The sequence below is a fragment of the Mirounga angustirostris genome, unplaced genomic scaffold, assembly GCF_029215605.1.
Source record: "Mirounga angustirostris isolate CCGP_5_RB_7025 unplaced genomic scaffold, mMirAng1.0.hap1 SCAF_5, whole genome shotgun sequence".
Taxonomy (NCBI): domain Eukaryota; kingdom Metazoa; phylum Chordata; class Mammalia; order Carnivora; family Phocidae; genus Mirounga; species Mirounga angustirostris.
The window spans coordinates 9,011,696-9,025,204 of record NW_026991713.1 but is presented as its reverse complement, the minus strand read 5'-3'; the positions used below and the strand labels follow the sequence as shown (position 1 = coordinate 9,025,204).

Genomic DNA, 13,509 nt, shown 5'->3' with positions numbered 1-13,509 from the left:
AAGTTTACTTATTTATTTATTTTTAGTAATTTCTACACCCAATATGGGGATTGAACTCACAACCCTGGAATCAGGAATCACATGCTCTTCCGACTGAGCCAGCCAGGTGCCCTTCTTTTATTTGTGTTATATGTTGCTGGGACTCATCCCAGGGGAATGGCAATCTCTGGCTTGTTTTTGTAAATAATGTTTTATTGGAACACAGCCATGCCACTTGCTTACCTATTTCCTAAGACTATTTCATACTACAATGATGTAGTTGAGAAATTGGCACAGAGACTATATGGTCTGCAAAAAACATTTTTTATCTGGCCCTTTACACAGAAAGCTTGCCTACCTCTGCTTTTTCCCAGTTCATTGCTTATCTTTTTGCTTAGTATACTTTCTTTTGTCTCATAGAAATTTTACATTTGGGGGTGCCTGGGTGGTTTAGTCGCTTAAGTGTCCAACACTTGCTTTTGGCTCAGGTTATGATCTCAGAGTCGTGAGATCGAGGCCCGTGTTGGATTCCATGCTGCCCATGGAGCCTGCTTAAGATTCTCTCTCTCCCTCTGCCCACCACCTCCTCTCCCTCTCTAAAAAAAAAAAAAAAAAAGGAGAAGAAGAAAAAAGAAAGAAATCTTACATTTGTATATAGTCAGTCTTGACCTTTTTCTTTGCAGCATTTGGATTTTGTGTATTTTATCCAGAAGGCCTATATTTCTTGAGTTAACAAAAATGTTCCTTGTTCTCTTGTAATATTTTTGTGGTTATGTTTTTTGCATTTATTATTTTTAATCCACCAGAAGTTTATTATTTTAAAATCTGTAATATATTTTACTTAACCTAATATATCCAAAAGATTATTCTTTTCTCTTCCTTTTTTTTTTTTTTAAGAGTGATTTATTTATTTTAGGCAGAGAGAGCAGGAGGGGCAAAGGGAGAAGGAGAGAGAATCTCAAGCAGACTCTGCGCTCAGCAGAGTCTGACATGGGGCTCGATCCCAGGACCCTGAGATCACAACCTGAGCCAAAATCAAGAATCAGACGCTTAACTGACTGCACCACCCAGGTGCCCCAAAAGATTATTATTTAAATATGCAATCAATATAAATAATTAATGAGATAACTTACATTCTTTTTTTTCGTTTGATACCAAGTCTTCAAGAAGTTTATTTTTGTAAACGGTGTGAGGTAGGGATCTAGCTTTATTGTTTTCCAAACACATAGCAGTTATCTCAACACTGTTTATTGTTTAGTTCTACACTTAATCTTAGCCAAAAGGCTGAGAAGCGATTGTTTAGTTCTTCCATTCCCCATGGATCTGAAAAAGGTGTTTCTATAATAGACTAAGTTCTGCTTTATGTATGGGTTTGTCCCTGTGCTCCGTGGTGTTCCACAAATCTTTCTGTTCCTGTTGCAATATCACACTCTAGTAATAATTGTAGTTGTATTTTGCTCTCTTGAGTTGGACTCCACTCCTCTTTCTCCTTTTTAAAAAATTGTCTTGACTCTTCTCCCATCCAGATAAATCCTAGAACCATCAGGCCAGGTTCCACAGACAAAAACATGTTGGGATTTTGATTGGATTGCAATGAATCATTGTTTAGCCCCACAGGATGGGCAGGGCAATGATTGTCATCTCCGTCTTACAGATGAGGAAATTGAGTTCTGGAGAGAAGAAGTTAACAGTCCAAGGTCACATAGATGGGAAGGGGTGGGGCAGGCGGAGGATCAGCTCCTCATCTGTTGGATCAGTAAAAATCAGCATTTGTGGATTAAACATGTACTCTGGGCTGACCAAAGAGTGTGTGGGGACTGGGGGTGCTGAGACCCCATCCTTGCCCTAACAGAGCTGCAGCCTCCCAGAGAAGTTGGATGCATGTGCCCCAGGGGCAATAGGGGTGTGTGTGCAGGGCACAGGGGACCGAGGACCAGCCCTTAGGGAAGGCTCCCTGGGAGCGGGGGGACCCTGGAGCTGACCACAGTGGGTCAGTGGGAGATTTTTCGACCCTGGGGAAGGGTGTCCCAGGTGGGGGAACAAGGTGGGCAAAGGCCTGAAGGCAAAGACAGGACTTGTTGGGACAGTTCTGCCACACCACGTCGCCTGTGCCCTTTCTGCTCCTCCTGGTGATGACCCCTCCCCTCCTCCTCTTTCCCCCACCATCCCCTGTGGACAGACAAGGGGATGTGGCCCTGCCCCCCTACTACCAGCCCGAGGAGGACGATGAGATGCCTTTCATCTGCTCCCTTTCGGGGGACAATGGCATCATGGGCTGCCACGAGATCCCCCCACTCAAGGAGCAGGGCCGTGAATGCTGCCTGTCCAAGGATGATGTGTACGACTTCGGGGCAGGGCGCCAGGACCTCAACGCCAGCGGGCTCTGTGTCAACTGGAACCGCTATTACAACGTGTGCCGGACAGGCAGTGCCAACCCCCACAAGGGGGCCATCAATTTTGACAACATCGGCTACGCGTGGATCGTCATTTTCCAGGTGAGGCCGCTCAGGCCTGGCACTAGCCCCTGTGCCGGGAGCCTGGGAGGCCGGGGCGGGGGGGGGGGGGATGAGGGGTGGAGCGAACAGCTTCTGGCAGGTGGGGCTTTGTGCTAGGCGTGTCGCTGACATCTGCCCCGCTTGCCGGCACAGTGGGCATCATCACGCCCCGATTACAGGCAGAGCAACTGAGGTTCGAACGAAAGGAAGCAAGCCATTTGAGGATCGCGTGCTATTTAATGGAGAATCAGGATTTTTTTTTTTTAGATGGTTGCCTTTTTTTTTTTTTAAGATTTTATTTATTTGCGAGAGAGAGAATGAAAGACAGAGAGCATGAGAGGGAGGAGGGTCAGAGGGAGAAGCAGACTCCCTGCTGAGCAGGGAGCCCGATGCGGGACTCGATCCCGGGACTCCGGGATCATGACCTGAGCCGAAGGCAGTCGCCCAACCAACTGAGCCACCCAGGCACCCCGAGAATCAGGATTTTAACCCAGGTCCGGGTGACCCCAAAGCCTGTGCTCTTTGTGGAATCGCAGGCGGCCTAGGGGCAGACGGATCCCAGCAGGGAGGTCTGTTTATAGAGGGGAGAGGCCAGACTCACACCTTGCTCTAGGGGGGGACCAGGCCAGGCCCACGCTCAGGATGTGGGGGCAAAGATGTTTCTGGTGGAGGTGACCGCTTGAGCAAAGGCGTGGGTGCAGGGAAGCCCCGGGGGTGTGCAGAGAGCTCCAGGGAACTGTTTGTCTGTTTGGGCAGGGTCTCTTGGACCGTTCTTTTGATCAGTCAGTAAGAAAGACATTTTACTCAGTGCGTGAATTATATATATATGTGTGTATGTATATATGTGTATATATATACACATACGCCCACACTTACAAAAATAAAAGTTTTTTCTTTTTTCTTTTAAAGACTTTATTTATTTATTTATCAGAGGTGGGGGGCAGAGCACAAGCAGGGGGAGTGGCAGGCAGAGGGAGAAGCAGGCTCCCCACTGAGCAAGGAAGTGGGACTTGATCCCAGAACCCTGGGATCACGACCTGAGCCAAAGGCAGACGCATAGCCTACTTACTGAGCCACCCAGGCGCCCCCATCACAAAGCTGTGTTACCGTTACTGTGTGCAAAGGGCTTTATTGCCTTGCGTGGCCCCAGGGCATTGCAGAGGACAGGGATGGGGTATGTTTAGGGAACTAAGGCTGTGGGACCTTGGGTGTACTGCTTGATGTCTCTGTGCCTCAGTTTTTCACCTCTACGTCAGGGTAATAACAGCTCTCTTACCCTGAGTAGCTGAGAAGAAGAAACCAGATGAGTGAGCAGAGCAGTCAGCCCGCGGAGTGAGTGCTTGGTCAAGGTCACCTTCCCGGGGCCCTCAGAAGGAAGAACAGGGCTGGAGCAGAGGGTGGTGGCTGAGAAGCCCCCAGGAGAAGGGAGGGCCTTAGCGGGGTGGCTGCGCTTTGCTCTGGGGCTTTGCTCTGGGGAGCAGTGAGATCACAGAAGTCAGGGCTGCAAGGTGTGATGTGATGTGATCAGAGCCGAGCAGCTGCGTTTGGAGACCCTCGGCCCCGAGAAGGTGAGTGGCCTGCGCAGGGGCTTCTGCTCCAGAAGCAAACAAGAGGACAGTGCTGGGGAGGGTCCAGCATTTGTTGTGCCCGAGGCTGCTCTGCCTCGCTCTCTGGGAAGGAGAACAGGGCAACAGTCACATGGGCCTCCTGGGCTCCACCGAGCTGCACCCCAGCCCTGCTTACCGGGTAGGCTGGTAGCCCCATGTGCTAGAAGAAGAAGCAGCAGCAGCTGAGGTTCAGGGAATGGCCCAGCTGGTGAGCTGGGGCTGGAGCCCAGGACCCCCGGCTTCCAGCCCTCCTGCCTTGGTGCAGGGGGGGACTGGAGAGGGGGGCCCTCTGGAGGAAGAGGGACCAGGCTTAAGTCTGGCTCCCCCCGCCTTCCTGGCCGACAGTGGGCAAATACTCTAACCTCTCTGAGCTTCCGTCTCCTCACGCGTGTACTGGGGATGAGGATGGCTGGCTCATCGAGCCTTGTGAGGAGTCCAAGAGACATTGTGTATAAAGCAGTCTGGCACACAGTAGGGCCTCTGCCTGGGGCGCTGCATTTGCTGCCTGCCTTGCCTGAGGGTCCTGCCTTTCCTGTTTCAGGCTCACTCCTTCTCTGCTCTGTTCTGGCTGCAGGTGATTACTCTGGAAGGCTGGGTGGAGATCATGTACTATGTGATGGATGCTCATTCCTTCTACAACTTCATCTATTTTATCCTGCTTATCATAGTAAGTGTCAGGGAAGCTGGGGCTTTCTGGGCAAGCTCAAGGACCCCTGGACCAGGGATGGCGTTGGCGGGAAGGGTCCCCAGGGAACCCCGCAGAGCCAGGAGAGCTGAGTGGGAGGGAGCAGGAGGGGCAGTTTTTTTCGATTTTATTGTTAAGTCATCTCTACACCCAGTGTGGGGCTCAAACTCACAACCCGGGGATCAAGATCTCGTGCTCCACTGTCTGAGCCAGCCGGGCTCCCCAGGAGGGGCAATTTTTAAATGCCTCCGAGCAGCGGGTGATTGAAGGGACTCGTCAAGGCGGCGGCGGGAAGCATCCATCATTTTCTATTGCTTTCATTTCTCATTTCTGGGCATTTAAGTCCATCTAGTCACTTCTGCTCATGTTTCTTTGCCTCGTGGTGGCTGGGAATGCGTTCTTCTCCTGACCTTAGCCGGGTGCAGCCCCTGGACAGAAGCTTCTCTAGGGCTCCAGCTTACTCCTCTTTTCCCGGGCTGGGAAGAGGAGATGGCCTGAAATGGAAGCCGGGGCTGCTTCCCCACGGGGCTCCCTGAAATTCTGGGAGGGATTCCCACCTCTCAGGCAGCTCTGCCTTGTGGGGGTCGCTTGGGGGTGGAGGTGGGGCTCTGCCTCACAGAGCAGGGCCCTTCCCCAGCCGGCAACCCCTCCTGCCTTCCCCCACCGTCTCCCCGAAGCCAGCTCACCCACCTTGTCATGCCTGACTGCAGCCTCAGCCACAGCACAAACCCCCAAATGTCAAGGTGACTCACTCCCAGGAGAGTCAGTGCTGCCTGGCTCCCGCCTGCTCCGAGGCTGGGTTCTCTGGCGTCCTGGTGGTGGGAGAGGGCACACTTGGCTCTCTGGGGCAGCACCCCGTTCTGAGCTGGTGGGACCTTGACCTGGGCGTTCAGGACAAGCTGGCAAGTGACCTGAGACATACCCACTGTCGACTTGGCTCTGATGCCTTCCTGGGGAGGCTGGGGCCTTGGATCCCTAGTAGACAGCCAGATAAAAGGAGAGGGGTCCGGGCTTCGTTCAGCATTGTCGTTCACCCACTAGTCTGTCCATTTCCCCAGCACAGCCAGGGAAGCCTGCACTGCTCGGGGCCCTGAGCCGAGCACTGGGAACTGAGCAGTGAGGTGGACCTGGCTCTGCTCTCGGGGAGCTCAGTCTGGGGGTGGGGGTGAGGGGGTGGGAGGTGGGCTACAGCTGACAGTGACCAGACAGGATGTTAGGAGCTGCGACAGATGGAAGCCTGAGAGGCTGAGGGAGCCCAAAGGATTTTTCTAATCTAGCTTGGAGGAGGGCTGGGGGAGTGGGAAGTTTCACTGAGGAGGTGATACCAGAATTGAGCCTTAAAGGCTCCGGGTGGGCAGCCAGGGGGAGAGCCTTCTGGGCAGGGGGCCTCGCGCAGAGACCTTGAAATGGACAGAATCCTGAGAGGGGGGAACCTCCAACCACTGGGGTTGCTAGAGGAGTCTCGAATTTCAGAGAGGGGCTGGAGAATGTGGTCTGCCCCTCCGGATAGAGTTAGGGGTGGGAGTGTGGGCTTGGTGACTCCTAGCGTGACCCAAGGCAAGCCTCTTAGTTCCCCTGACCCCGCAGTAAAGTAGGGGACGGTGACGGCACCTAGGCTTATGGGCTCTCAGGAGTATTCGATGGGATAGAGCCTGGGGCCTGGCGCACAGGAAGTGCTCAATAAGTGTGCCCTGCTCCTATTCCTGCTGCTGTTATTGGGTCCCAGGTGTCCCTGTCACAAGAGAAGGGGCCTTGGTAGGGGGCGGAGGATGCTGAGTTTTTCCAGGCACTGGGAAGGGCCCAGAGAGCAGAGCCTGAGTGACCATGCTGTCATTTTGCACAACCCTGGCCCCACAGGGCCACCTGCCTGCTCTGTTCCTCAGGTGAGGACCTTGAGCCCCAGCGAGGTGAGAGGTCCTCAGCCCTCAGACTCAGGTCCCCACTGTTCCCCCCGATTGGAAATGTCTTAAGCTTGTCTTGCTTGAGCCTTCAGCTTTACAGATGGGGAAACGGAGGTCCAGAAGGGATGGGGGGGCCACCAGGGCCACAGGGCAGACGCTCTGGAGGCAGGCTGGATAGAAGCCTGACAGGTGTGAGCTCCCAGAGGGAAGGGGCTGTGCCCTCTCCTTCCTGGTGACCCCTCACACAGGCCTGGTGCGGAGCGGGGCTCTGGGAGATGCTTCTGGAAGACATGACCAAGAGAGCCAATGAGGGGCATCTTCTTACTGGGGAATTTTTCCAGAGTCTTCCAGCCAGGAAACCCTCCCCCCGCTCCATAACCCCGGAAGCTCCCTATCTGTGGCCTGGGGGACAGGAGGGAAGGGTGAATTGGTGGCTGGGGCCGGGGCCTGCAGGAGGGCGGCCTGGAGGAGGATGAGAAGCCATTCCCCTTGCTGGCAGGGCCTGCGGATCCCGTTCAAAGGCTCAGCAAAGGCCGGGGGTGGGGAAACCAGGGCAGGAAGGGCCCTGCTCCCTGTGGTGGCCACTGGAACTGGGCCCTGACTCATGAGGTGGCAGGATTCCTAGTACTAACTAGGTAGCCTCTCCCCACCTCCTCCATCCAAGCACGGATAAAGCCACACATGTAAACGCTTTCTGAAGGAACCTTCTCTTTTGTCTGGATGCCCGACTGAGGCCAAAGTCAAGCCAGAGAGAGGGCAGGGCTGGGGTGGCACTCAGGGCCCGGATGGCCTGAGCGGGGCCGGGCCTCCCTCCCCGGCCTCTGTGCTGGTGTCCCAGGTGGGAGGGTGGCCGTGACCCTGGGCCTGAGGGCCTGGGGGAGTGGGTTTGGAAGCAGGTCCCAGTGGGGTCTGGGGAGCTGCCCGGGCCACCGCCATCCGGGGGCCCTGGCCTCCTGTCGGAGCAGGGCCTCAGCAATCTTTTCCTGTCCCTATCTGTGCCGTGCCTCTCTGTCTCTCTGGGCCCTCCACCCTCCGCTCCTTTCTCTCCCTACCTCCTCGTGCCCCGTCGCTCTGCCCCGTCGCTCTGCGTCTCCCGTACCCTCCGCTCCTGTACTCTCTGAGCCTGTGTCACTCCCTCTCGGTGTCTCTCCTGGCCGTCTCTGGCTGTCCGCCTCCTGGCTCTGTCCCGTCCCTGTCTGGTGTCTCGGATCTGTCCCCGCTCCCCGCTCCTGTCTTCCTTTCTGCTTCTGGATCCCTCCGCTTCTCGCCCCGCCGCTGTCACTCCGGCTTCCATCTCTGTCTGCCCCCCACCCCCCCCGCCAACCACCGTTTCTCTTTCTCCTTCTCTTCGTTTTCCTCTCCCCCATCTCTGCCTCCCCCCCACACCAATCTGTCCCCTCTGTTCCTGTCCCTGTCCTCTCCTCCCGTTGGTCACAGGTGGGCTCCTTCTTCATGATCAACCTGTGCCTCGTTGTCATAGCGACCCAGTTCTCGGAGACCAAGCAGCGGGAGCACCGGCTGATGCTGGAGCAGCGGAAGCGCTACCTGTCCTCCAGCACAGTGGCTAGCTACGCGGAGCCCGGCGACTGCTACGAGGAGATCTTCCAGTACGTCTGCCACATCCTGCGCAAGGCCAGGCGCCGGGCCCTGGGCCTCTACCAGGCCCTGCAGAGCCGGCGCCAGGCCCCAGCCCCGGGGGCGCCCACCCCTGCCAAGCCCGGGCCCCACGCCAAGGAGCCCAGGCGCTACAGTAAGTGGCCCCGCCCCCCGCGGCCTCCAGGGCGCCCCGCTCCGGCCTCGTGTGCCTCCAGCCGGGGACTCAACCGCCACCGCGGGCAGACATGCCCCCCCATCTCCTCGGTGTCAGCAGAGCTGTCCGGCAGGTGGAGAACCCTGGGGAGGTCCCCCTGGGGAGCTCCAGTCCGTGCCCCTTGTTCTCTTGCTGCTTTTCTGACCACCTGCCGGGGCCTGGCCTGGGCTGGGGGTCTCAGCACCCTGCCCCCTGGAGGAATTCCCTTTGGATCCCGGTGTGTGGTCTCGTGTACTCAGGCTCCACCCCCTTGGCCATCCTGTCTGGTAAAGCCCTGAAACTCCCCTCCACTCAGCCGGCCTTGCCCCACCCACAAGGCCCTGCTGCCCCCCATGCTTGCTAGGACGCCAGAGCAGTGACGACCGGCCTCCTGGAGTAAAGGGCTGTGGCCCCCACCCTGCAAAGGCGTGGTGTATTAGGGACACCTCTGCCATTTTGTGATCTTCCCTCTCCGGGCTGTTAGGCTCAGAAAGGGCTCTCCATTCATTTTCTCATCTGTTCTAGAAAACAGCCTGAGAAAGGGGCCAGGCCGGTAACATGATCCCATTTTCGGATGGGAAAACTAAGGTCCAGATAGATGAAGGGAGTCACTTAAGGTCACACGGTGTGTCAGGGATAAAAACAACATCAGGGACGTTAGAGTTGGGTTTGCTGAGCCCGCCTCCAGGGGAAAAATGAATGCTCCCACTCCTGCAGAAGGCAAATGCGCCCTGGGAGGTGGGCCCCCCACTGGTGCTATGGAAGTTAGCAGGGACTGGACCCCAGAGCAGGTACACAGTGTGCGACCTTGGACAACCTGGGCCCCTCTGTGGGCCTCAGGCTCCTGCTCTGTAAAGTTGAGGCTGAGGCTCGTGCGCAGTGGGAGTCAGCCACCCCCAGGCCCTGCTCCCGCAGTTCTGACGTCCTGCGAATCTGAGATCCTTGGGAGGCAAGCCGGAGAACTGGTGCTCAGAGCTGCCGCCCACCCATCCTCGGGCGCCAGCCGTCCAGGCATGGTCTTGGAGGAGGCTCCAGGTGGCCCGTGGGCTGGCCCAGCACGTGGACGGGGGAGCCAGGGTCTGGGCAAGGCTGGCGTGCAGCGTTCCTGGGTGATGCAGGGAGACGCTTCCTGCTGCTGCCCCCCACCCTCTCCAGGAAACTTGTGTGGAGGAAAGTTCAGGAGGCCGTCTGGGGGGAGAACGTGCCCCCTGCCCTGGGGCCTTCATGCCTTCCCCCTTCCCTGGGAAACAAGTTTCAGGGGGCCCAGCCCCATGTACAAGTGAGGCTGAGCAGAGCTTTGCTGAGATGGGACCGACCCCTGGGCTTCTGGCTGCCTCACCCTGGCTCCGGGGGACAAATGAGTCCGAGGGGCCTCGTCCGGGGCATCGGGAGATATTTGAAGGCAAAGTCTGGAAAGAAAGGGTAGGCATTACATGTTTTCCTTTCCCTTTAATGTTATTTATTTATTTATTTATTTATTTTTGGCTCACACAAGCGAAACGCTTTTATTTTAGGAAAATATAGGCAAATATAAAGAAGAAAGCAAACCACCCAGAAAGAACCTCCGTGACACCTGTTTGAAATGGTTCACAGATCACAGAACTCTGTTCAGAGACTGGCTCGGGCTTCTGAAACTCTTCCCTGGGGCATCAAAGGGGATGAAAGCTTCTGACCCCCACTCCCTGCCGTGCCTTCTCCCCCAGGAGCCAGCCCCGACTCTCAGCTTGTGAGGAGGGAAGTCTCAGGGGGCTTCTAGAGCAAGGGACACAAGCCCCACATAAGGGTGGGAGAATGGAAGATGGAGAGGGCACCTTGGCTCCCCCTGAGGGGCGTCCATCCTCTATACCAGCCTGGTTCTTCTAGAAGCTGTTCTTCAGCCGTTTCCCCAGCTCCGATGTCAGCAAGCAGGACAGTGGGAGGGCTGGGCCTGGGGCCAGGAAGTGATGGAGCAAGGATGGATGACAGGCACGTGTGCCCCAGGCGCTGTTCCCGGCACACCACACGGCAGCCACCGTAGATCCCTCCCCACAGCCCTGCAAGGAGGTGCTCCTAGTCCTGGCTTTACCCGGGGGCAGACAAAGCCCGGAGCGGTGAAGCCGATCCCCCAGGAACCACAGGCCCCAGGCAGAGCCTGGAGCCCAGGAGCCTGAAGCCCTCACACGGGGCTGTGTCCCAGGGTTAGGTTGGGGCCTGGTGTGGGCAGGTGCTGCCGCCTCTGAGACCCTCCAGCCTGCGTGACCTGAGGCAACACCCCTGCCTTTGTGTTTGCTTTGCAGAGCTGTGCCCTCAACACAGTCCCCTGGACCCGACGCCCCACACGCTGGTGCAGCCCATCTCCACCATGCTGGCCTCCGACCCGGCCAGTTGCCCCCGCTGCCAGCATGGGGCGAGCCGGCGGCCCTCGGGCCCGGGCAGCACCGACTCGGGCCAGGAGGGCTCGGGCTCTGGAGGCTCAGGTGGTGGCTCGGAGGAGGCCGATGGGGACGGAGCCCAGAGCAGCGACGATGGGGCCTCGTCAGGGCTCGGGAAGGAGGACGAGGAGGAGCAGGCAGACGGGGCCACCCGGCTGTGCGGGGATGTGTGGCGGGAGACTCGAGCCAAGCTCCGAGGCATTGTGGACAGCAAGTACTTCAACCGGGGCATCATGATGGCCATCCTGGTCAACACCGTCAGCATGGGCATCGAGCACCACGAGCAGGCCAGTGGGGGCAGGTGCCGGGTGCAGGGCTGGGCGCGGGCGTGGAGGGAGGGCTGGGCGCCTAGGCCCAAGCCGGCCCCCTGTGTGGCTGTCTCCCACCTGACTGGGACTGGGTCCGATTCGTCCCTGTAGCCTTAGTAGCCCAACCCGGGGCCCAGCCCAGAGGAGGGAGAAGCTCTGGCGGTCTGCGCAGTGGGTGAGTGAGTGAGCGAGGGGGGCCACTCTAGTATTGGGCCCGCGGGGTTCAGATCCAGCTCCTTTCTCCTGAGCAGCTCAGCCTGGACACCAGGCACCCACAGGCCTTCCCCTGTCAGTCCCTGCCAAACCTGACTTCCAGTTGTCACCTTTCCCTGTGAGCCCACCTGTCCATTCTCCCCCAAACAGTTGGAGTGCTCTTTCCCAAGGTTGGGTTCTCCGCTGCCCCAAACTGCCACAGAGCCCCATTGCCCTTGGCACAAAATACAGACCTTTCCTCGGATAGCCAAGGCTCCTCTGTGGGCAGTGCCTTTAGCCGGCGAGGCGTCCTCCTGTGCCCGATGCCCCCCACTTAGTCCGCCCTCCACACCGCCCCAAGGTACTGAGAGTAGCCCCGAGGTTGCCCTACAAAGACTGTCCTGTGTCCCTCCTCTGCCAGCCCCGTGGTCTCTTCTGTCCTTGGCGCTGGGTGTGTAGAGCACAGAGTGGGTGTTGGCTGAGTCGAATGGTGTGTCCCAGGCCCCTTGGGCCATCGGGGATACTGCTGGAGCTTTGGGGCTGAGGAGAGTTCGGAGACAGGGTCCCAAGGGGGGAAAACACGTGGAAGAGGTGGCAGGAGCACAGGAAGGGTGCGTTAAGAGATAAGAGGCTACTTGTAAGGACACAGGATGGAAGGCTTGGGGGGAGGGGCTAGCACCCACGTCCCCAGGACATAGGTCATACCCTGGGGTGACAGCCTGCACGACAAGTCCTGTCCTGGCTCTATTTGAAAAAGCACCATTTTCTGGCTCCCCCAGCCCCTGGGTGGGTTCCCTCCCTTGACCTTTGCTCCAGCCCTGTGAGGGCACCCCATTTGTTAGCTAGTGACCCTGAGGCCTAGGGAGGGGATGTCACTGACCCAAGGTCCCACAGCCAGTGAGGGGTCAGATCTGCACCCACATCTTTCTGTGGCAAGACTGACACCGAGCAGGGCTTAGAACGAGGGCCCCCTTTGCTTCGTGCCACCCTCTTTCTGCGGGCAGCCCCTCCGCCCGCCCGCTGCGCCCCGCGGTGGGCCACACTCCCATTTCCCTCTTCATTAGTTCGCCAAGCGCTGGCTCTATTCAATTTTCTTAAATGCGGCCCCTGGGGCTGTGGCGACACTCTGTTCGGAGCTGCTGGTTTGCCAGCCATTCTGGCTTAATTAAAAAGGTCTCTGTGGAGGACTGGAGGGGAGGCTATCTGCGGGGTAAAGCTGGGGAGACAGGCAGCCCAGAGCCCCCTCGCCTAGGGCTCAGACTTCTGGCCTTTCCTGGCCCAGGCCTGCCAGATGGGCAGAAGCCTGGCTAGGCCAGCGGTGCTAGAGGGGGGGCCCCATGGGGGACCAGGTGATGTTGGGGCGCTGGCTCTCATTTCTGAGCGAGTAGCACCGAGGGGGCTTGTCACGGCGCTGCCGCAGTGGGGTCTGGGCACCGTTCCCACCAGGGCTTGTGGGAACCAGCTTGCGAGAGCCGATTTTTTAACACTCAGGAATGTCGAAAGCCTGTTTTTAAACAGTTGGTAGCTTGAAATTGGCTGTGGTGGGAGTATTTACACCACGGAAATCGGCATACGCTGCAGATCAGGGCAGTTTATCAGAGGCCTGTTTGTCGGGATTCTCTGGGTCACAGCCTCACTCCCTGCCCGGCCTCTACCCCACACACCTCCTGCCACTGCCCCACCCCCTAGGCTCCTTCCCTGGTTCAACGCGACTGGCCAGCAGGGAGCCTTGGGCAAGTCCCTTGGCCTCCCCCAGCCGGTGGCTCCATCTGGGAAGTGGGCGCATGGACCCTTGTCAGAGTGGCGGGCCGGTTAATTAGGAAGCCCAGCACATAGTAGGTGCTCACTGATTTGCAACCATTTATGAATCTTCTGTTTGAGCCTCACATCACCACCCTTGGGGTGAGGTTACCTTCTGCCGTCTGGAGCCTCGAAAAATTAATTAATTAAATAAAAAGGTGAGGGGGAGGGAGCATTTAAAAAAAATGTTCTTTTTAAAGCAGCCCTGAGTGGCAGGCATTGTTCTGCCGAGCTCTGAGCAGGGCCTGCTGGGGGCCGGCTGGCGTATTTGCTCCACTCCCCTCCGCTCCCAGACGCTGCTTGGCGGGGAAACAGTCCGCCCCCGTGTTTATTTTGAGCAGC

The 13,509-nt window shown here is 57.5% G+C and overlaps 1 protein-coding gene across 2 annotated transcripts in view; it reads left to right on the top strand.

Moving 5' to 3' along the window:
• Positions 1 to 13,509, top strand: part of CACNA1I (calcium voltage-gated channel subunit alpha1 I) — a 113,364-nt gene that overhangs the window by 68,989 nt on the left and 30,866 nt on the right. For both annotated transcript variants that reach the window (XM_045866866.3, XM_064590580.1), the window contains 4 exons: positions 2,159 to 2,474; positions 4,656 to 4,748; positions 8,105 to 8,417; positions 10,733 to 11,154. In XM_045866866.3, coding sequence (XP_045722822.2) covers positions 2,159 to 2,474; positions 4,656 to 4,748; positions 8,105 to 8,417; positions 10,733 to 11,154 — 1,144 coding nt within the window. The remainder of the gene's footprint in view (positions 1 to 2,158; positions 2,475 to 4,655; positions 4,749 to 8,104; positions 8,418 to 10,732; positions 11,155 to 13,509) is intronic.